At 41.8% G+C, this 22,386-nt stretch overlaps 1 protein-coding gene across 13 annotated transcripts in view; it reads left to right on the top strand.

Annotated features, from left to right (window-relative positions):
* The window catches only part of NPAS3 (neuronal PAS domain protein 3), a 625,682-nt gene that overhangs the window by 179,338 nt on the left and 423,958 nt on the right, over positions 1–22,386 (top strand). For 11 of the 13 annotated variants that reach the window (XM_028720991.2, XM_028720985.2, XM_028720997.2 and 8 more), the window contains 2 exons: positions 12,938–13,182; positions 13,292–13,342. In XM_028720991.2, coding sequence (XP_028576824.1) covers positions 12,938–13,182; positions 13,292–13,342 — 296 coding nt within the window. The remainder of the gene's footprint in view (positions 1–12,937; positions 13,183–13,291; positions 13,343–22,386) is intronic. The other 2 variants (XM_028720989.2, XM_077926093.1) reach the window with 1 other exon arrangement.

Raw genomic sequence — 22,386 nt, 5'->3', positions numbered from 1 at the left:
TCGAAAATCCCCTATGCACTTTCCCTTTATTCTGCCATAGATAGGCATGCCAGCCGTATCTATTGTCCGCCCCTTCCAGGTCCAGTAGATCGCTATTTTCTAGAGTGATCCACTCTTTCACCCAACATAAACATGCAGCTTCATGGTATAACTTTAAGTTTGGAACAGCGAGGCCCCCTCTTTCTTTTCGGTCCGTAAGAATTTTAAATCTGATCCTTGGTCTTTTCCCCTGCCAGATGAATCTGGAGAGAGTCCGTTGCCACTCTTTAAACAATTTAGTCCCCCTAATTATTGGAATATTTTGAAAAAGGAACAACATCTTAGGAAGTACGACCATCTTTATCGCCTCCATCCTGCCCAACCATGATAAATTGACTCTATTCCAAACATCGAAATCCCTTTTGATCTCTTTCCAAACTGCCGAGTAGTTGTCTTCAATTAAGTTTATGTTTTTTGATGTAAGCCAGATTCCTAAATATTTTATTTTTTTTGCGATTTTTATTCCGAATTTCCTTTCTAGTTCTTCTTTTTCATCACTTTTCAGATTTTTTGTCAGCATTTTTGTCTTCAGTTTGTTTAGTTTAAAACCGGATAGCTTGCCATATTCCTCCATGATCTCTAATGCTTTGCCAATACTCTCTCGGGGTTCTTCCAGGGATAATATCAGGTCATCTGCGTAGGCCTTTAGTTTAAATTCCTTCAAACCTATTCTAATCCCTCGTATCTCAGACACGGTTCTAATTTTATTCGCCAATATTTCTAAAACCATAATAAATAGAAGCGGGGAGAGAGGGCAACCCTGTCTTGTTCCCTTTTCTATCTTAAATTGGTTTGTTAAATTGTTATTTATTACCAATTTGGCCGATTGGGTTGAATATATAGCTTGTATTCCTTTCAGAAAGTCGCCCTCTATCCCCGCCTTCTCCAAACATTTTATCATAAACATCCATGATACGTTGTCGAACGCCTTTTCGGCGTCCACAAACATCAATACTGCCGGTACATTGTTATTGATCTCCAGGTACTCAATTAAATTTATGACATGTCTAACATTATCCTTCAAAAACCTGTTCGGCAAAAAACCGGCCTGATCCTTGTGGATTAATTCCGTTAGATGTTTTTTCAACCTGTTTGCCATTATGTCCGCAAATATTTTATAGTCATTATTTAATAAGGATATTGGCCTATAATTTTTGATATTTAAATTGTCAGTGTCCGATTTTGGAATTAAGGTTATAAAAGCCTCCCGCCATGACTCCGGTATTTTTCCATCCTTTAAAATATCATTCATAACCTCACAGAGGACTGGCGCAAGTTGGTTTCCTAGGACTTTGTAGTATTTTGCTGATAAGCCATCCGGACCTGGAGTCTTCCCCGATTTCATTCTTTTAATTGCATTCTGGATCTCCTCTATATTTATGGGTTTGTTTAGCTGTATTTTCTCTTCGGCCGTTAAAGTCCTCCCTTCACAGTTCTCTAAGTATTCTTCTATTAGGGTTGTGTCCTCTTCTCCTTTTTTATATAGCCCTTCATAGAACTCCAGAAAATTTTTTTGTATCTTTTTTGGATCTTCTACTATTTCTTCTTCTACTTTTATTTTGTTTATCACGCTTTGCTTTTGTCTTTTCCTCAGTTGCCACGCTAATAATTTTCCAATTTTGTTGGCTGATTCAAAATATCTTTGTCTCATTAACCTGATTTTCCATTCAATTTCTTGGCTCACTAACATCGAATATTGTGTCTGTAGTAATTTAATTGCTTGTATGCTTTGTGTGTCTTTTGGGTTCTCTGTCAGTTTTTTCTCTAGCTGCCTTATATGATTGAGGATCTCTTCTTTCTTTTGTTGCCTTAATTTCTTTTTGTGACTGTTCTGCTGAATGAAGAAGCCCCTCAGCACCGCCTTACTGGCGTCCCAGGTTATTTCTGAGCTCACTCCTGTGTTAAGATTCAGTTCAAAGTAATCTTTTAAAGTGGCTTTTGCTTTTCCGATGACTTCCTCGTCCTCTAGAAGTTGTTCATTTAGTCTCCATCTAAAGCCTCCTTTTAATTCACTTTTTAATTCCAATGTTATTGAATTGTGGTCTGAGAGAGTTCTCGGGTGAATTTCACATTTCGTAGCTCTTAGGGAGAGTTCTCTCGACGTCCAAATTTGGTCTATTCTGCCCCAGCTCTTAGGTACTTCTGAGAAGAAGGTAAACTGCTTTTCTAATGGATGTTTATATCTCCAAATGTCTATTAAGTCCATGTTTTCTTCCAAGTCTTGGAAAGACTTTGGCAGCTTCCCTTGGTTCTTTTTCCCCTTTTCTGTTTGTCTATCAATTTCTGGGATTGGCACCGCATTAAAATCTCCCATCAGTATCGTCCTGTTGTTTTCTAGTTCTATTAAAACTTGTTCTAATTTTTTGAAAAACTCTGGCTTGTTCGAATTTGGGGCATATATGTTTACCACATTAATTTTTTCCCCCTGGAAGCTGATTTGTACCCCCAATATCCTTCCTTCTTCATCCTTATAAATCAGTTTAGGTTCCCATTTTTCTTTAACATATGTTACTACTCCTTTTTTTTTCTCTACCGTGGAGCTTATAAATTCCATTCCTAGCTTTCTATTTATTAATACACGATTGTGCTTTTTGGCTACATGAGTCTCTTGTATACAGATTATGTCCAATTTTTTCTTTTTCAAAACATTTACAACTTTATTCCTTTTCGCTTTGTCATTCACGCCATTTACATTCCATGTTAGAATTTTTAGATTCATTCTTGTTTACTTACTTATAAAACAGTAGTTTGCGGATTTAAGTTTCAGTTAGTTTAGATTCGAGTGGTTTTACTTTCTGTTTCTTCACCCTCCGCTCCCTCCGCTCCCTCCCCCCCCTCTCCCCCCGAGTCCCCCCCCAAACCCGCACCGTCTCCCCCGCCCCCACCCCCATCCCCGCCCCCATGTACCTCTCCCGTCCCACCAAGCTCTCTCTCATATCTTCGTAGGAACTTCCTGATTTCCTGACTTTCAGCAATTTTAAATCTTTTTTCTTTGTAAAAAAAGGAGATCCCTTCTGGGAACTCCCATCTATGTTGAATGCCATTCTTCCTTAGGATATTTACTAACTGTTTGTAGCCCTCTCTCTTGCGAAGGAGTCTGATTGGAATTTCTTTGAAAATGATGATTGGTCTTCCATCTATCACCAGTTTCTTCTGGTAACTTTCTCTTAAAATCTTATTTTTCAGCTCCGTCGATTTGAAGATTACCAGGCAGTCTCCTGAAATCTTTCTTACTCTGTTTTGTTTAGGTTTTACTTTTATTCTGAAGGCATTTTCTATTTCTTGTGTGACTTCTTCCTCCTTTAAATTTAGCCATCTTGCCAGTTCTCTTATCATTTTCCCTTTGACATCTTCGTTGACCTCCTCTCCTACCCCTCGGAATTTTAAATTTAGTTGTTTTTGTTTCATTTCCATCATTGCCAAATTATCCAGAATTTGTTCCTGGCTCTTGCCTAATTCCTCAAAGTTCTCTTTTATTTTCTCAGCTTCCTTTCTCTGATCTCTTATCTCTTTTTGTGTTTTTTTATTTGAGTCTTCTAGGGATTTGGTTCGAGTCGTTAAATCTTTTATCTTATTTGATAGTTCTCCCACCGCCCCTTCTATTTTCCTATCTATTGATTTCTGCATCTCTCCTAACTTTTCCTCCATGTGAATCTCATTCTGCTTAAATTCTTCTTTTATTTTCAACCAGAGTATATCTAAGTCTTTGATTTCTTCATGGCGTGACGTTTTCCTTTCTGCCGGAGTACCCACTGCCTTCTTCCCTTCCTTTCCTGCCATCCTCCCCTTCCAGTGTTTACAAAACAAAATACGTTTTTAAGACTCTCCCTTAGAGGGCGTACAATCTTATAAAAGCCACTTAATTATTCAGGCAGTCCCGCCCACCACCGCCCCTTTGGCAGTTGTAACAGTACTTTGAAAGGGACGTTGTAAGGGTGGGAAGGCAAAAAGGGAGGGGTACACGAGGGAAATTTGATGCGAGGGGATAGGATCCCAAAATAAGTGTCAGGGAGGAAACAAAGATGTTCGAAGACCAGATTCTATTGTGTTGCTCCTCTTCTAAAAACTTCAGCCACTTGTCTGGCCTAATCCGCTTTTATATATCAGAGGACTTTGTCAGGAAGAAGGAGTCTGTTGTCATCCTGCTGGAGTCAGAAGTAGTGATTGGGAAAAAGGGCTGGTGGAGCGCGGAAAGGGGGGAAAGCGGGGAGGAGGGGGGAAGCGGAAAAAAAGGGGGGGAGGGTAAGGGACGTCACAGGGAGAGGGGGAGTGCAGGGAGGGGGGAAAAAGGGAAAGCGCGGGAACAACAAGCTCACTGAAGGTGGAATAGTAGCTCTGTCTCTTTATATTCCGGGATTAAGCCGCAGAGAATGTATAAAAGAGTCGTTTCTGCGCACAGTTTCTCGACTTTCTTTCTCTGCCTTCTTTCTCTTTGGGACGCCATCACTACTTCTTGAGGGAGCAAATCCCATCCCTAACTACGTGCTTTGTGAAGAAGCTCTTCTTTTTGTCTGTCTGAATCTTCCAGCATTCAGTATCCCTGGATGTCCCTAAGTTCTAGCGTTAATGGGGAGGGAGAAAGCCATGTCTACTCCTAACCATGTCTATTGCCCTGTGATATTTCATATGAAACTGTGGTTTATAAATATTTAAACTAAATATCCAGAAGTAAGTCCCATTGAATTAATGGAGCTTAGATCCAGATAAGAGGGGTTAGGATTTCAGCTAAATATAGTGGTGGGAAACTCGGCTTCACAAATTACAGTACAGTGGTATCTTGGTTGTCAAACGTAATCCGTTCCGGGAGTCCATTCGATTCCAGGAACAGTTCGAAAACCAAGGCGCGGCTTCCGATTGGCTGCAGGAAATTCCTGCACTCAAATCAGAAGCTGCAGAAGCCGCATTGGACGTTTGACTTCCAGAGTATATTCAAAAACCAGAACAATTACTTCTGGGTTTTCGACGTCTGGGAACCAAAACGTACGCGTACCAAGGCGTTCGAGAACCAAGGTACGACTGTAGTTGTGTGGTTGCTGCTGAAAACAATTTCTGTTTTCAATGCAGTGTGTAACTGGCTTTCTACATAGATATATTTGCGTATTCAGACCCAGAAACCTCCCCCCTAAATAAATTCACACATGACTCAAATTTTGGTTTTGGTTTTTGGCAGTATTTAGGCCACAACTTTTACAGAAAGTGACTGGTTGCATAGGCTCTGGTTCGACTAGCTCCCTGCCATGCAGAAAGCGCTGACTCAGGGCACCAGCATAGGTCAGCCAAGGGTGAACACCTGGATAAGCGGAAAGCCGGGAACGGGCTAACTCCACCACCCAAATGTCCTCCTGGACTCAGGCACGGGCACAACCCCCTCACAGGGGTTGACCAAACCATCAAGTCCATGTATTCCTTTAACGGAATACCCTTCACATAGGGATGGTGAGAGCGTTCTCCCATCCCTATCACCTGAACCAGAGCCTATCCTGAACCTTACAAGTTGTGACGATTTGCTACACGGCAGGCGAAACCCAAATGGCAACAGCCAATCAGCCAAGTGGGGAAAATTCCTGCCGTGCCCCTGTCCCAACGACAGACGACACACGATGGCATAGCAAGGTCAAACGCAAAGCCCTAAAAGTAGGGAGAGGTGGGTGGGTGTTCCGAATGCACGCGCTGAAAGAGGAAGCTCTGGGTCACGTGCATGGGCATAAATAGGTCCCTTGAACTGTTTAGACTGCGTCCCATTGGACAGCTTCGAGGGACCTACCAATCGGGTGTTGTGGCTGACCAGTTGTACCCACCCACAACACAGGGTGTCGGTTTTCCAGGTCTCACCGCAATACATGCCCTCTTTAAAGCAGGACCCCATCTCTCACATGGGAAGTCTCTTAACCTGCACCTCGTGGGACCACTGCTGTTGATACAGAGGCAGAACGATGGGGACAGACACATGAGAAGGCCATTACCTGCAGTATGGCATCCTGAAACAGGATATCCAAATGGGGCCTCTACCACAAGGAAGGATGTTCTGGCATTTAGCATGTGGAAACATTTGGCAGAGCACTTTTTTTTTCATAGAGCCCTGTACCTTTTTATGACAAAGTACTTTTTTATTCTGACTCTCAGCTGAAAGCTGCAATGTGTATTTGTTTGTAAACTTCAGTCATGAAAAGAGTCACATAGGAAATTGCTGCTGTTCCACCAAATTAGCTTCTCGAATATCTTTTTAATTAGAGCCCATAACTCAGATTCTTGGTATTTTAGGAAGATGAACAATACAAATTGAAGTACAGATATTTTTCAGTCAGCGCTCGGTTCAAAGGAAGCTTTTATACACAGATGAGGTTGCTAACAAATAGCATGTCATATGATAATGAGACTGTGTTTTCTTCAGTAATTTCACATTTGTAAACCACACTGCTGGGAAAGTAAGTGGAATGTTTATCTACCCTATTTTTACACTGACAAATCTCTGTTAAAGACCAGGGTGCCCAACAGAGACAAAGCAAGCGTGTGTATATATATATAAGAAGTCTAAACTCTAAATCACTTATACAACACCTTCAAATACAATATATTACACTGGTTCAGTATGCTCATTTCCACACGAGTATTCTTTTTAATGGAGAAGACTTCAATTTATGTTTAAGAACAAATAAACTGTAGTACTTTGACAGCCGTTCACACTTAATTCTTTGCGTTAAACCAACAGCATTCTTTTCCACAAACATCCATTGTTAGGACAATGCTCTCAGACAGAATTTATGAGAAATGGAATTATGTTACCAAGGAGATAGCATTTACTATAATGAAGAGTAGATCCTGGAAAATGGCCCCTTTTACAGCAGCTCAGAACAGAGCCACAAAAGCAATTGATTGGTCTTGGCATTTAGTCTTATATCAGCTGTGTCATCCATTGCTTCAGGAGTGAGAACACTAATCTAAAGTGACATTTCTGTTCTGGCGGGCTTTTCTGCCCTGATGAAAGCAATTACTTCATTCTTAAATGATAATTTGCTGGAGTTTCAACCACTTTAATTGATAACTTTTTGTTCTGAGAACTTCAATTGTGAAGTGATTAGCTGATTTTGTAAATAGAAATTTAAGGTGTGAAATGTACAAGTTGCTCTGAAATAAAAGTGCTCCTTACTCGAGGTAGTTCTTGCTAGCTAAATCTACACTTTTGCTGTATTTTACTATATTTTAGCTGCCAACTGGATGGTTCAAAAGGGGGATGATCCTTGCAGCATTTGGATCTTATAACAGCCACTATTATTGATTATGACATGGGCAATAGCAATTTATTTAATTGATGTTTGAAGCATATGTACATAATGCAAAGAGATGGTTTACAAACAGAGAAACCTATAGCTAAAATCTCCCAAGGCCATTTCAATCCAGAAATACCTCAAATGATTGCTTGGAATTTAAGCATCGTCTCTGCTCATATAAAATGTAGGCTGTAATTAATATGATCTTTAAAGCTTTGCAAAATCTGATTGTTAAGAGATAAATTACTAAAACATACGTTTTATTTTTCTTTGTATAGCTGAGGCATTTTAAATGGCACCCTGTTCTGTATTTTCTTGCAGAGAGCCCAAAAATGGTCATTTAATGTGTTAAATTGGAAATATAAAGCAAAAATGAAGGTCAAACTGATTTAGCACATCAAACAGTCTTTGTCAGCCAAGCTTAATATATCCTGAGTTTGTGGAACAAATGAAATTTTGCTGCTGTGTTACACTTTGCTTCCAAACAACCATTACAACTGGTTTTATATATTGTGTGAGCATCAGACCATCAAACAGTGCATCTTCACTGACGTGTTGCTGCAGTGATGATCTACAGCAGCAATCTGCCATTTATATAAGGGCAAAATGTGCATCTATATTTAGTTGTGAAATTGGCCTATTATACTCTTGATGTTTACAGAGGCTAACATAAATTAATGATGACAGCTATGAGCAGTGCATTAGTTAAGCAGCAGAGTTCTTACCTTGAACTTGAAGGCTCCAGCTTTAACTTCCAGCATATATGCCAGGCAGTTTTTTCCACACATTAAAGGGAAGCTTCTGAAACCATTACCTTTTCTTGGGCAGCATTAAAGAACTTCGTTTTGTGGCCCATGCCACTCTAGATAATAACAAATAATAGTTTTGTTTACGGATCTGCCTAAATTTTGCCCTGAGAGGAAGCTGATATTTACAGCATTTTTTATTTGGTGGGGGAAGAATAATTAGGGACCTGAATAATTATTAATGCAAATGGCCAATCTGACCAAATCTGAAGTTTGCCTAGTAACCAGACTGAAAAGTTTGGCAGAGTAATGCAGTTTTCCTGGGGTTTATGTTGCTTAAAAAAAGTTTTGTTTTTTTAAAAAAAGGTTTAACCCTCAAGTAAGTATTCGTATGCAGTTCATGTCAGAAGTGGTGAAGGTTCTGCAGCAACTATAGATTCCACTGTTAACTATGACCAGAGATCTGACAAGTATGCAGGTGTTCAAAGGTTTGTGAGTTAAAATGACGAAGGCTTTGATGAATTTTTAATAGTTGAATTTTTAATACAGGTTGGCCTTCTTTCTTTGAGCCTGCATTCCAGATTAATTGATAAATAGTAGAACTGTGCAGTGCTAGATTCTCCTAAGCAAACAAGTAGGGAAAATCTATAAAAAAAATCTGACCAGTTGACTTCTCCTTAGATCTTAGTTGTTGCATCTTTAAAGGAGAATTATGAAAGGCTTTTAACCTTACTCTTTTTCAGTGCAGAGACACTTAAAAAAAACACCACTTTTATAAAACAGAAATATTGCCTTAACAATTGTTGAACACCTTGAGTTCAGATGCCACCTGTATGAGATGCCATGGGGGTTTGTGCATTCTCTTTCCTTGGAGTTTATCTAGAGGCTAACAGTGTGAGTTTGTTGTAACAAATTGCAAAGCAACCTAAAGACTAACAAATTTAATGCGAAATACACTTTCGTAGGATGTTGTTGTTGTTTAGTTGTTTAGTCGTGTCCGACTCTTCGTGACCCCATGGACCAGAGCACTCCAGGCACTCCTGTCTTCCACTGCCTCCCGCAGTTTGGTCAGACTCATGTTTGTAGCTTCAAGAACACTGTCCAACCATCTCGACCTCTGTCGTCCCCTTCTCCTTGTGCCCTCAATCTTTCCCAACATCTTTTGTAGGATAGAGCCCATTTTATTTTATTTGCTGAACCAAAAAGTTGTGGCTATTAACTACCTTAACTGCACACAACCTTTTCTCTCTCAGAGTCAACTGCCATCAGATTATCTTGTTTCAAAATTAAATATTTGCTTGCTTCCAACAGACAGAATGGCTTCAGTTTCATTTCCTTCCATGTTGAATTTGCCCCTAGAGACATAGGTAACCAAGTCAGCAACACCTCCTGCCAAGGAGGAACTAATAGATGACACCTGTACTCAGGGCTTCTTTTTTCAGCCGGAACTTGCCGGAACTCAATTCCAGCACCTCTCAGGTGAGCGCCATTGGCATTCCAAGAGAACAAGCGAGGCACTCATGGCGAGTTCCGGCACCTCTTTTTCTAGAAAAAGGGCAATGCCTGCACTTTAGGGATGTGCCCCCAGAGATAACCCAGTCTCTAGCACCTGATCTTTGTTCTGTGATATTTCTTAATCTCGATTTACCTTCAATTTATCCAAATGTATCATACCCCATCACTACAAGGGGATTAGGACTCATACAACATCTGAACAGTCAGTGGCCTTTGAAACTGCCAGATACCACCTCAACCTCTTTTGTCAGTCTCATTTGGCAGCTTCTTATGTACAGATCTTCTGGTGTTGACTAGCGGTCCATTTCTTGCTCCATTTCTCCTGTAATTTCAGCTAGATGGCTGTGCTTTTTCAGGCCCAACATTATCACTGGGGAAATTCTACCACTATGATGAGAGGAGCACTTAACGTGATAATTATGCTGCCTTAAGTGATATTAGGAAATGTAAAGCAATTGCGACAGTCACAAGTGGTGCGTTCTTTGTCTTTGACTCATTATGATTCCTTCAGAAGATTCCGATTCTATCAAATAAATATCGGTATTAGGGGTTTCTTTTTGGAAAGTAGACTAACAAGGCATATATATATATATATATATATATATATATATATATAGAATTTTAACAATACGGTACTGCAGCAGACTGGCAAATTAATCGGCAGAGAACTCCCCAACCCTGCAGCCCTTTCCTGACATCTGCCTTCATGCAAACGCCTTTTGCATTTCCACTTTTCTTTGCCCACGTCTACATGCTCTTTCTGACGGTGCCTGGGAAGGAGCCAGGAGCCAAGACAGGCAGCCATGATTAGCACTGCAAAAGAAAACACAGCCCTACATTGACTGCTGTTGCAATTCTTGCGTCAAGGTTAGGAGACAAGGAGGGAAGTGGGACTGGCTGCCACCATGTCAGACAGCGCGTAGCCTTCTCTGCTTTTTAATGCTAGCTAATGCAAATGGGCACTAGATTAATGTACAAGCTGTGTCATTCCCACTGGCTTATGCCATTATATCATAGTCTCAACAACCTTTCAGCCCCTAGGGCCTTATTTTATGGTTATAGCCCTCCAAACCAATCACTATTTATTACAACTACAGTGCTGTCACTTCAAAAGACTTTTGGTAAGATGTGTAGAATATGGCAGGGTGACACTTCGCATTTCAGGAATAGCTGAATGAATTTTTGAATTTTCTCAGAATGGAAGGAGCAGTACCAAACAAAATGTTAGATGTCGTATTAAAAAGGCAATGTTAGCACAATATGAATATAAATATAATGTTTTATAATGGCATCTATCTGCCGTGTTTTAAACAAAACCGTTTGACTTTCTGGAAAAGTAAAACTGACTTGAGACTGGTTTATTATTGTGCTAAGAAAACTGCAACAAGTTAGCAAGACACACAAGGTTGGATCCAGACTTAGTCAACCTGAGAGTAGGCACATTAAAATCAATAGGATGAGGTTTTCTACATGGGCACGTTCCCAGGAGTAATCTCTATTGAACTCACTGGATCTTACTTCTGAGCATAGGATAACACTGTAACTTCCTAATTATGGCAGTAAACAGTAGTGCAGTGCACACAAATGTTCCTTTCATTGGGCTCAGTTGAGCCATCTTCTCTCTGGCTCCAAGTAAAGGTAATTTGTGAGTCAGTAGCCTATAGAGAACAGGGACTGTTGAATGGGTATACACTGCTGTCATAGTAAATAATGTAGCAATGCACATGTTCCCAAGAAGGGGGAAAGACTGGAGAAGGCTGAAGGGGTCTCATGTCAGTTCCCTCTCGTTAATGCATGGACTGCACCCTATATTTGCATATTAAAGCATGATTTTTGACTTTGCATTGTGGATGGTGAAATTCAAGAACTTTGCACTTTGTCCTACAAATTTTTAATTTGATAAATCTATACTGCAATAGAACAGATACCTTTAATGTCATAACTAAAAGTACATAACTGAGTGAATGTGAAGGGGGACTATGCGTGCTGTATTGTGGTCAGGTTTTTTAGGATGAGTATAGCTGTGGTTGAAATTGTGGGAGGAACTGAAGGGTACCCTATTTGTAAGTTTGTTGGAGTAGTGAGAGAGGGAGTGTTTTGAAGTGACAATGACAGCTTTTAAAATAAATTGTTGGGTTAGAGCCAAATTATTGGGTTGAACTCCTCCTTCTGACAAAAAGACTCCTCCTGTCCAAAGAAGTGAAGCCTCTTCAGTCGAGAAAGAGACTTTGGATAAAACTCCCTATGATAGGAACATATGAACATTGTGCAGAAACTTGTACAGAGTTGGACAATTGGTCCACCTAGCTCACGGTTGTCCAGACAAGAATGGGAAAACATATTTCAAACTAAGAGCCACATTCCCTCATGGGCAAGTTTCTGAGGTTCCACATGCCGGTGGTGGGAGGGACCAAAGGCAAAAGTGAGTGGAGCAACTGATACGACTTTTTAAACCTTTGTACAGTCAGCTACATATCAGCAGCATACCCTCATACCTCTCCATCCAAGCAAGCAAGCAAGCAAGAGGCATTATTCTACCTCAAGGAAACATTCTAGCCAGGGAAAACCACTTGGGTAGGGCATGGATCAGGGCTGGTAAGAGGCAAGGTTAGGGATGCAGTCTTGAGGACTGGATAGAAAGGTTCCCCACCTTTGTTCAATACAACCAGTTCTATACAATCAGTAGATCTCCAAAGCTTCATGTAAGGGTCTTTTTCTAATTCTAACTGGAGATGCCAGAGACTGAACCCGAGACCTTTTCCAAGCATCTGTTTTGTGACTGAGCTGTGGATTCTCTTATTGTTTTTGGAGAAAGTGTGGCGTAACACAAGGAATTGTATTCTGTGAGCTAGTGGAGTTGAGAAGCACCAGCTGCTGCTCACCATACTGTATAACGGATGGTAACTCATGAGACTGAGTTTGCTAAGCAAACTTTGCAGCAAGTATTAGGGAACTGAGGACTATGGTGCTGTTTGCAGAGCTATTGCTAAAATTGAAAGACAGTTAATAGTAATTAATGGATAGCATTATGCTTTATGCCAAACACACAGTCCCTCTGTACTGAAATATTTCCATCTGTCCTTTTATGGTATCATATTCTCAGTTTTATCGTTTGACATTTGGACAAAACATCTGTAGCAGAGTGGGATTTTATTTTTTTTAAAAAGACATTGTGTATTATAACAAGTTACTTGTTGGTCATCTCTAGAAAGAGTACACACTCAATCGGGTTCAAAGAGTAAACTATAATTCAGCATTTTTCTCAAGCTTATATGTGCAAGAATTTCATGTCTGTATTTGGAAAATGTTTACGTTAGAACTTTGACAGAACACAATATTGATGAATGCCCTACCCTATTCTTGTTTCAGTTTACAAGCCTTGAGAAAGGAAAAATCCCGAGATGCTGCTCGTTCTCGCCGGGGGAAGGAAAATTTTGAGTTCTATGAGCTGGCCAAATTGTTGCCACTCCCTGCAGCCATTACCAGCCAGCTTGACAAGGCATCCATCATCCGACTAACAATTAGCTATTTGAAGATGAGGGACTTTGCTAATCAGGGGGATCCGCCGTGGAACTTGCGAATGGAAGGACCACCACCCAACACATCAGTGAAAGGTATGAAGTTGGATGATCATAGTGTATGGAATGTGGCAGCCAGTACTGATCTCTAAATTGAAATGTTTACCATCCTTTCTTTTTTCCCTGCATATCAAATCCTTTAAAGGGATACAAATGTGGAAATCTGAGGTCTGCATGAGAAAGACACCATGTGAAGGTGAAATAAACCTCTTATTCTATTTATATTTTATTTTAAAACAGACATCTCAGCACAGCTATTGTACTGAGAAAATGAATTTTAAGTATGTATTTTTTACAGTTCAACCCAGAGTTAAATGCCTCTGAATCCACTGAAATCTGTGATCTTAAGCACACTTAATTCTGTGTTGGATTGTAGTCATGAAGTGCAATCCCTATGCATGTTTCTTTGGAAGTAAGCTCCACTGTGTTCAGAAGGGATTTCTCATAAGTAAGTTTCCATAGGATCTCAGCCCTACAATTTTCACACTTCTGATTGAAAAAAATGCCGCTGTATGCCACTGTGAAAGAGGAAAGTCTGTTAGTTTGTTGGATCCTGTGTACAGAGATAACAATTGTAATGATCTTAAACTATTTATTATTTCATAACTCAACAGATATGAAAGCAATTTCTCAAAAATTGGCCTGAAATTATAAGGAATTAAATCATTCAATTGAGCATAAATGCAAACCAGATATTAAAAAGGACCCAAAATTGGGTACAAACACTTCTATTTATACATTATGTCACCAAAGTTAAGTGACTAGAAGCCAAAGTAGAGTTCAGGTATTAGGTTATTGTTTATGTTTCACTGTGTGTTATGAACTTGTGTGAACCTAAAATGTACTTTATAGCTTCTTATCTATAACTAAAGTCCACATTTTTAACAAATCATGAGTTATATATAAAATGTGTGAAAGGCTCCCCTCCTCATGTTCATAGCCCATTACTTTAGTGCATTGATTCGAATCCGGACTCTTGAGTGACAAGGATTTGTTGTAACTTACTCCACGTGCAAGACATTACCACACTCTACATCACAAGCAGCATATCAAATTCAGGAAAGAGTTTCTTGTGATGGAGGTGAAAGGGGTCAGAAGCTGCGAAGTTTTAAGTGCTCAGGCATATTTCTCTTCCTCTCCTTTGGGTGATGGTGAGCATGAAATTTAAAAAAGAATAGGATGACTCACTTTTGAAAGCTTTCTTAAATAATCCCTGTTGTTAGTAAATACAACAGGATTCTGTCCAGTTTTTCTTACTTTAGTCACTCTTTTTTTATGCATAACTGTGTTTCTGAAGCATAAACTGCACTGTGCTGTTTAACCCTGTGTGCAATAAATAGTGTTTTTTACACAACGGATAAGAGTGTAAATTATTTCTGATTTTTTTTAAAATCAGCACTGGACAGCTGTCTTCAGAGTAAAAACTATTTCTAACTACAGTGGTAGCTGTGCAGTACAGAACAGTCTCATTTGGACATAATACTGCTCTTGTTTGCCTCACCTCCTTTGGCGTAGCCATGAGGAGATCAAATAAGGTTGCCATACGTCTGGAATTTCCTGGACATATCCGGAATACTGCAGCCGCAAGCAGCTTCCGGACGGAAATCAGCTAAATGTCCGGAAAAAGAAACCTTTCTGTCCAGATTTTCACTTTTTGAAATATGGCAACCCTAGTTCAGAAGCATTTGCTTCCATTTTCAGTTAACCAGTTTGTTATTATGTCCAAACTGGGAACTGTGATTATTTTAAACTGTGATTTGTCCAGCCAAGTCACTATCTCTTGAAGCTGGCTTGCTTTGACAAGCCATAGTTAAAACTAACCACAGTTTGTCTCAGCTTGTGCATCACAAGAAACTGGTTTGTTGAAAACAGAAGCAAATGCTTCCAATCGCCTCATGGAGAGGACGAGAGGGAAGGGAGAAATGCAGGAGTCTGAGACTTATTCACATAACACTAAACAGTATTCCAACTGTTCCCAAGTATTCCAACAAAAAGAAAAATTTATTTGAATCTGAAAGAAGGAATGCAGAAGATGATGTAGCATTTAATGTTCTTACCTAGGAACTAGAAATCGTAACGTTTATGTGGATTGGCACCTGTATGTTTCAGTTGATTCTATGTTCTAATAATGGTGATGTTCTATATACTGTTGTGAATACCAGGCCTAGAGCAGAGTAGTTGCAACCACTTCCTGTATTTCAAAAGCTAGGTTGGTTCTAAAACAAGCCAATGGTTCTCAAGCCATCCGAGTTCTCCGTTTGACAGTCTGATAAATATTTTTACATTCATATAAAGAGTATGTACTTGGATTTACGTGATCTGCAGAACCTGTGTACTTGAGTTTTGAATTCGGGTCAAAGCTAGAATAATATCTGTTGAAGTTGCAGGGCCAAATAAGTTTTGCAATTGGTTTCAAGAGGGATATGTTCAAAAAGGATACGATGTATTTCACTTTTTATTCAGCTGAATAAATTGTGTTCCATTGTAGTCCCGAAATATTTTTTATTTCCTCTATTTAGGCTTTAACGGCTGACATAATTAAATATAGGTTAGTAAGATGTTTGCTCACAACAGAAGTGGTATATAAAGCAAAGACAGGGCTCCCAAACCTATGTTTATCTCATATTAAGGAAGAGAAATGGGATATTGGGAAAGGACAGGCAATAGCAAACAGGTAAGGTAAAGGTAAAGGTACCCCTGCCCGTACGGGCCAGTCTTGACAGACTCTAGGGTTGTGCGCCCATCTCACTCAAGAGGCCGGGGGCCAGCGCTGTCCGGAGACACTTCCGGGTCACGTGGCCAGCGTGACAAGCTGCATCTGGCGAGCCAGAGCCGCACATGGAAACGCCGTTTACCTTCCCGCTAGTAAGCAGTCCCTATTTATCTACTTGCACCCGGGAGTGCTTTCGAACTGCTAGGTTGGCAGGCGCTGGGACCGAACAACGGGAGCGCACCCCGCCGCGGGGATTCGAACCGCCGACCTTTCGATCGGCAAGCCCTAGGCGCTGAGGCTTTTACCCACAGCGCCACCCACGTCCCTTAGCAAACAGGTAGGGGCTGCTTAATCTGTCTTCACACACCCTTCTGGATGTTTTAAACTAATTTTTAACCCAAATGAAACTCTGAAACCAGAAGTGAGCTTAACTGAAGGGGAAAGGCCTGTGGACGTTTTCCAGGGTAGAGAGGGGAGAAAATAAGGTTGTGGTGGAGCACAGCATTCTCCTGTAAGTGCCTTGTATTCCTGTTGCTTTATGGGCTTGGGAGCACACTTTTGCTGAGATACCCTCCCAGTTTGTGACCTGTATTATAGCCTCTTTAACTTGCTTCAGTAATCTGAAACTATGTTTGCAAACCCTTTAGCACTGTGGAGCGCCTGTTACTTCTGCTCTCTGCTTCTGGTAATCTGGATTGGATGGGCTGAACCGTCCAGTCTAATAGCCTTTTGGTCCTTTCCTGTTGTATGATTAGCAAAGAGATTGCCTCTCCATCTTAAATTACTCTTTCCTTTGAAAAACACTCTGTGTGGGATTTCTGTTTCAAGTGGTGTGGTTCTGTGGGAGTTAAATAGGCATTTGGAGCAAGAATATTGATAGCCAGAAAATGGACAGGAGCAAAAGTACATTTGAATGTACAAAAACGGTTTAATGCAATTTGGGATAAATCACTTTCTGAAAAAATGACACCAATGGTTAAATGACAAAAAAAACCTAAGAGACCTTCATGGTCTAAGAGACTGGTGGTTGTTTATCCAGCACACAAAGACTGCAGGACAAAGTACTGACCACATTCTACAATATATAGTTGTGTTAGCATCTTCCTTTATATTGACATTAGCAACTTTGGGATTCTTTCCCCTTCTGTGGTTACATGAACCTCGCTATTATTCTTTAGATCTGAACTATGCTTTCAGGTTGTGCAAAAGAGGGTGGGACAGTGGGATGTTTAATTTGTAATTTTTCTCTTTTCAATATGTAACTTAATTTACATTTTTGCAAGTATAAAACTCAATAAAATTAAAATAAAACAAAACAACCTTTTCTTTGTAATTGTAAGGTTTATAAAACCAGTTTGTAGAAGGTTATTTGAAATAATATAAAACAAACACTATTGCATTATTCTGGTAAATGACGTTAGGTTTTATGTGAGATTCTGCTACATGTGGGATTAGCTCATCAGTGCCTAAGTTTTCTTTCTTCACTAGTTTTATTTGAATATAAACCCGTTACATATTACGGACATATTTTTGAAATTATACCAAATATATAAGGTATCAAAATACATTAATTCTCATGTAGCATGGTATTCTATTTCTATTTTGAATGGATAAATAATTTCATAAATATCCTGCAGCAGTATAACAATATGGCTCCTAAAACTACAATAAAAGCACTGGGCTTTGGCTTGGAATCAGCCTGATCCCCTCTTTGCTTTTCCTTCTGTGATGGAACCCCTATTTGGGGACTTCCCTGGGTTTTTCTGGCCCATGTAGGACCAGTCTGGATAGTTGGCCTTGGTGAAGATTTGACGTTTTCTCCCCCCAAACAGTTTTTGATCTGGGCTTCCACTGAAATGAGGCTGCATTTTAAGTTGTATTTTAATCAATTGTTTTTATACCTGATGTTATGAGCCTGGTCTTGGCTGGGGAGGGTGGGATATAAATAAAAATTATTATTATTATTATTATTATTATTATTATTATTATTATTATTATTCTCAGTACTTTGTGTCTGCCCAAGTAGCTCCTAAAGGCATTTGGAGAATGCATGAGAAATACTTATGCTGTATAAACCATGGCTATTTGAAACAATGAGATGGCTGTTCTTGTTAATAATTCCATATACAAGCTTAGTTTTAGATTTGTCCCTGATGACTATAGCAATTTAATCATTTTAATTTAGAGCTTCAGAAAGGTGCTTTGCTCTGCCCTGTCTACAAAGGCTGATGAATTTGTTTTCTTATGCATGTTTTGTATGGATTATTCCAAGTTGCGCTTGCAGAAAGAACATTCAGGTGACACTGTGTAATATTTCCCAAGTCAATTACTTCATGGAAATGATATGTTAAACAATTGCAAAGCAAGAGATAGTTTCCGCCATTGTTTTTAGAAAGATATGTATTGTTCCAGATCAAATATACATTATTCAAGGAATGACCATGCATTTCCATCTGTGTTTCAGCTAAATAACTGATTATTGTAACCTTTAAAGAAATTTCATTGTCATTACTATTGGTTTAAGCACTTCTCTGTTCATAGTAATCTTTGTTTGGAGGACATCTAGAAAACATTTTATCTTTTATTAATCTGAAAAGCAATAGCCATTGAGATGACATTTGCTAACGCTAGATAATTTTTCTAGTATAGCAGACTTCAGCTCTCCCCCCACACCCAGTCATTGTTACTTGGGGAATAGAAGCAACTGACTGCAATAATGTACTCGTTTTGCAGTAGTTGACATCAAGATAAAATTATCCCATAATGCAGATTCATGTCAGATATAATACTAAAGAAATATGTAATAAAATGATATTCATTCTATGTTTGGGAAACAGAGATCTAATTTAAACAGAACAATTATGTGGCTAGTACATACTTAGGACAAACCGTTATTATCAATGTGACTGTTAAAAGATCTGTCATACCCATTATTTTAGCCTCATATGTCATATTCTGTTGTATTCTAAATATTAATTTTGGAAGGTGAATATATGTTCTAGTTCTGCCATGAACCTGGAATTGTAAACGTACAACTACCTTCACATAGAATTTTGAGTTTTGTTTTTCAAATGACACTCAGTACCAAATTCACTAATAACCTTGGACTAGGCAATGCATTTGGCGTTTAAAGTAGGAACCATAGAATTCAAGATTGCTTTAAAAAACCTGTCATCAGATTCATTCTGAATCTGAATAGGGATGCATAGCATACCAGATCACACACACAGATCTTCCCAGAGGCCTCCAGGTCCTGTAAAACCTCCATAATATGGCATGTTTTAGAAGCCATAGCCTGATTTCAAGGGATGTCCTCTAGCCAATCTAAAAGTAATTAGAAAAAGGAATGGGAATGGTCTAGTACAGACCTCAGCAGAAATAGAAGCTTTCAGGCCCTGACAGAGCCACATGACTGGCATTTAGGTATGTCAGATGTGCCTGGCATGCTCTGGTCCATGTGGTCACGAAGAGTCGGACACGACTAAACAACAAAGCATGCCAGATAGATCCCATAAGAATCCCAATATGGCAGGAACCTTCAGGAGCTCCTCAATATTCTGGTGTGAAGAAATATTTCATGGAATTCTCTTGGATCGATGGTTCATCATTAATTGTTGCATTAATATTTTCTATTTGTGGGCCCACAACCACCCACAGTTCCCACAACATGACAGATGTAACTACTCCCTCTCGCTGCTATTATTCATGAATCCTCATGATATTCATATGTAGGATCAAAGCAAGTAGACCTTCTAATGAGTCTTCCTGGTATTCTTCTTTAGAGCTACAGTGTTGATATTAAAGGTAGATTAAATTATTTGGCCCAAACTTTTCATCTGCTTTGGAGGCAAGATGAAAATTCCCCTCGCAGATTGTAATATGTGGACTATAATCTATAGTCAACTACTTTTTACCTGGAGCAGCTTGCCTTTATTGAAGACGAGGCCGCATAGGGTTATGCCCTTTGCCCATTTTTGTCCAAAGAACCGGGGCAGGTGAGCAAGAATGCCCAGGAGAGCACTGTGTTGTGTCTGCATCCTTACCATCGGATCATTGTCTGGCAAATGGTTGTCTAGTCCAGATGGCCATTCAAGGAAGGGCAGTCCACCACCTCTCATGGGTGTCTGTTCCACTATCAAACAGCTCTTACCATCAGAAAGTTCTTCCTGATGTTTAGTTGGAATCTCCTTTCTTGTAACTTGAATCCATTGGTTTGGGTCCTACAACATTATTTATTTCCTTTGCGGATGTGTTCCAAATAACTTCTGAAACTAATAACATACGATACATTGAAGTGTCATGTGCTTTCAATGGGGTCTAGCTCTTGAGGTTACTGAATGGGGCTGATACAGTGGTACCCCGCAAGACGAATGCCTCGCAAGACGGAAAACCCGTAAGACGAAAGGGTTTTCTGTTTTGGAGGCGCTTCGCAAGACGAATTTCCCTATGGGCTTGCATCGCAAGACGAAAGCCCATAGGGAAATGCTGGCGGTCGGGAGCAAAGACTTTCGCCCACAGCCGGCCTTCAGAAGAGGACCTCTTCTGAAGGCCGGCGGGGGGGCAAAAGTCTTTGCTCCCCCCTGCCTGCCTTCCCCCCGCCTGCCCCGGGCGATCTTAAAATGCTGGCGGGCGGGAGTGAAGCGTTCGCTGCCGACCCCCAGCATTTTAAAATCTCCAAGGGACAGCAGAGAAGTCTCTGTCCCGAGGAGATTTTAAAATGCTGGGGGTCGGGAGGGAAGCGCTGCCGACCCCCAGCATTTTAAAATCTCCCCGTGTCCAGGGGAGGTTTTAAAATGCTGGGGGTCGGCAGCGCTTCGCTCCCGACCCCCAGCATTTTAAAACGCTGTTCCGAAGGGGGGGGGGCGGGAAGACCTGCCCCAGCCGCCCCACTTCGGAACGCTGTTCCGAAGCAGGGAGGGGGGGCGGGGACACCTGCCCCAGCCGCCCCACTTCGGAACACTGTTCCGAAGCGGGGAGGGGGGGCGGGGACACCTGCCCCAGCCGCCCCACTTCGGAACGCTGTTCCGAAGCGGGGAGGGGGGGGGCGGGAAGACCTGCCCCAGCCGCCCCACTTCGGAACGCTATTTCCGAAGCGGGGAGGGGGGGCGGGATCACCTGCCCCAGCCGCCCCACTTCGGAACGCTGTTCCGAAGCGGGGAGGGGGGGCGGGATCACCTGCCCCAGCCGCCCCACTTCGGAACGCTGTTCCGAAGCGGGGAGGGGGGGGGCGGGATCACCTGCCCCAGCCGCCCCACTTCGGAACGCTGTTCCGAAGCGGGGAGGGGGGGGCGGGATCACCTGCCCCAGCCGCCCCACTTCGGAACGCTGTTCCGAAGCGGGGAGGGGGGGCGGGATCACCTGCCCCAGCCGCCCCACTTCGGAACGCTGTTCCGAAGCGGGGAGGGGGGGCGGGAAGACCTGCCCCAGCCGCCCCACTTCGGAACCCTGTTCCGAAGCGGGGAGGGGGGGCGGGATCACCTGCCCCAGCCGCCCCACTTCGGAACGCTGTTCCGAAGCGGGGAGGGGGGGCGGGATCACCTGCCCCAGCCGCCCCACTTCGGAACGCTGTTCCGAAGCGGGGAGGGGGGGCGGGAAGACCTGCCCCAGCCGCCCCACTTCGGAACGCTGTTCCGAAGCGGGGAGGGGGGGCGGGAAGACCTGCCCCAGCCGCCCCACTTCGGAACGCTGTTCCGAAGCGGGGAGGGGGGGGCGGGAAGACCTGCCCCAGCCGCCCCACTTCGGAACGCTGTTCCGAAGCGGGGAGGGGGGGCGGGAAGACCTGCCCCAGCCGCCCCACTTCGGAACGCTGTTCCGAAGCGGGGCGGGGGGCGGGAACACCTTCTGAAGGCGGGCAGGGGGCGAAAGTCTTTGTCCCCCCTGCCTGCCTTTCCAGGGGCTTTTAAATCGCCCCGGACAGCGGAGAAGTCCTCCGCTGTCGGGGCGATTTTAAAATGCCGCCCGCCAGCATTTTAAGATCGCCCGGACAGCGGAGAAGTCCTCCGCTGTCCCAGGGTTTTTTAAAATGCTGGGGGTGGGAAGAAAAGCCCTTGTCCCCCCCCCCCCCCAGCCTTCAGAAGAGGTCCGGGGACAGACTGTCCCCGGACCTGGTCTGAAGGCGGTTTCCCTAGGAACGCATTAATTGATTTTCAATGCATTCCTATGGGAAACCGTGCATCGCAAGACGAAAAAACCGCAAGACGAAGAGACTTGCGGAACGAATTAATTTCGTCTTGCGAGGCACCACTGTATTTTGGTGGGCTCATGATGCAGATTTCAGCTAAGCAACCGCAGAAGTAGCATACTTTACAAGGTAATAAAATGATTCATCCTAATGAGGGAATTAACTCCCCAGTGTGAAGAATTAGAGGAACAGTTATTTTTGTTACCACTTGGTAGTTTTTGAAAAGCTTATTTTAAATATAATTTACAAGAAAATTATATTCACGTTATGGATGTGTGGGCCTAGATTCCGTTCCAAACTGAACTTATGTTTGTGTCTTTGAGTTATTACTGAAATGGAAAGTTGT

Source organism: Podarcis muralis, chromosome 1, assembly GCF_964188315.1.
Source record: "Podarcis muralis chromosome 1, rPodMur119.hap1.1, whole genome shotgun sequence".
NCBI classification, from domain to species: Eukaryota; Metazoa; Chordata; class Lepidosauria; order Squamata; family Lacertidae; genus Podarcis; species Podarcis muralis.
The sequence above is the reverse complement of the archived record's forward strand: the minus strand, read 5'-3'. Positions and strand labels throughout refer to the sequence as shown.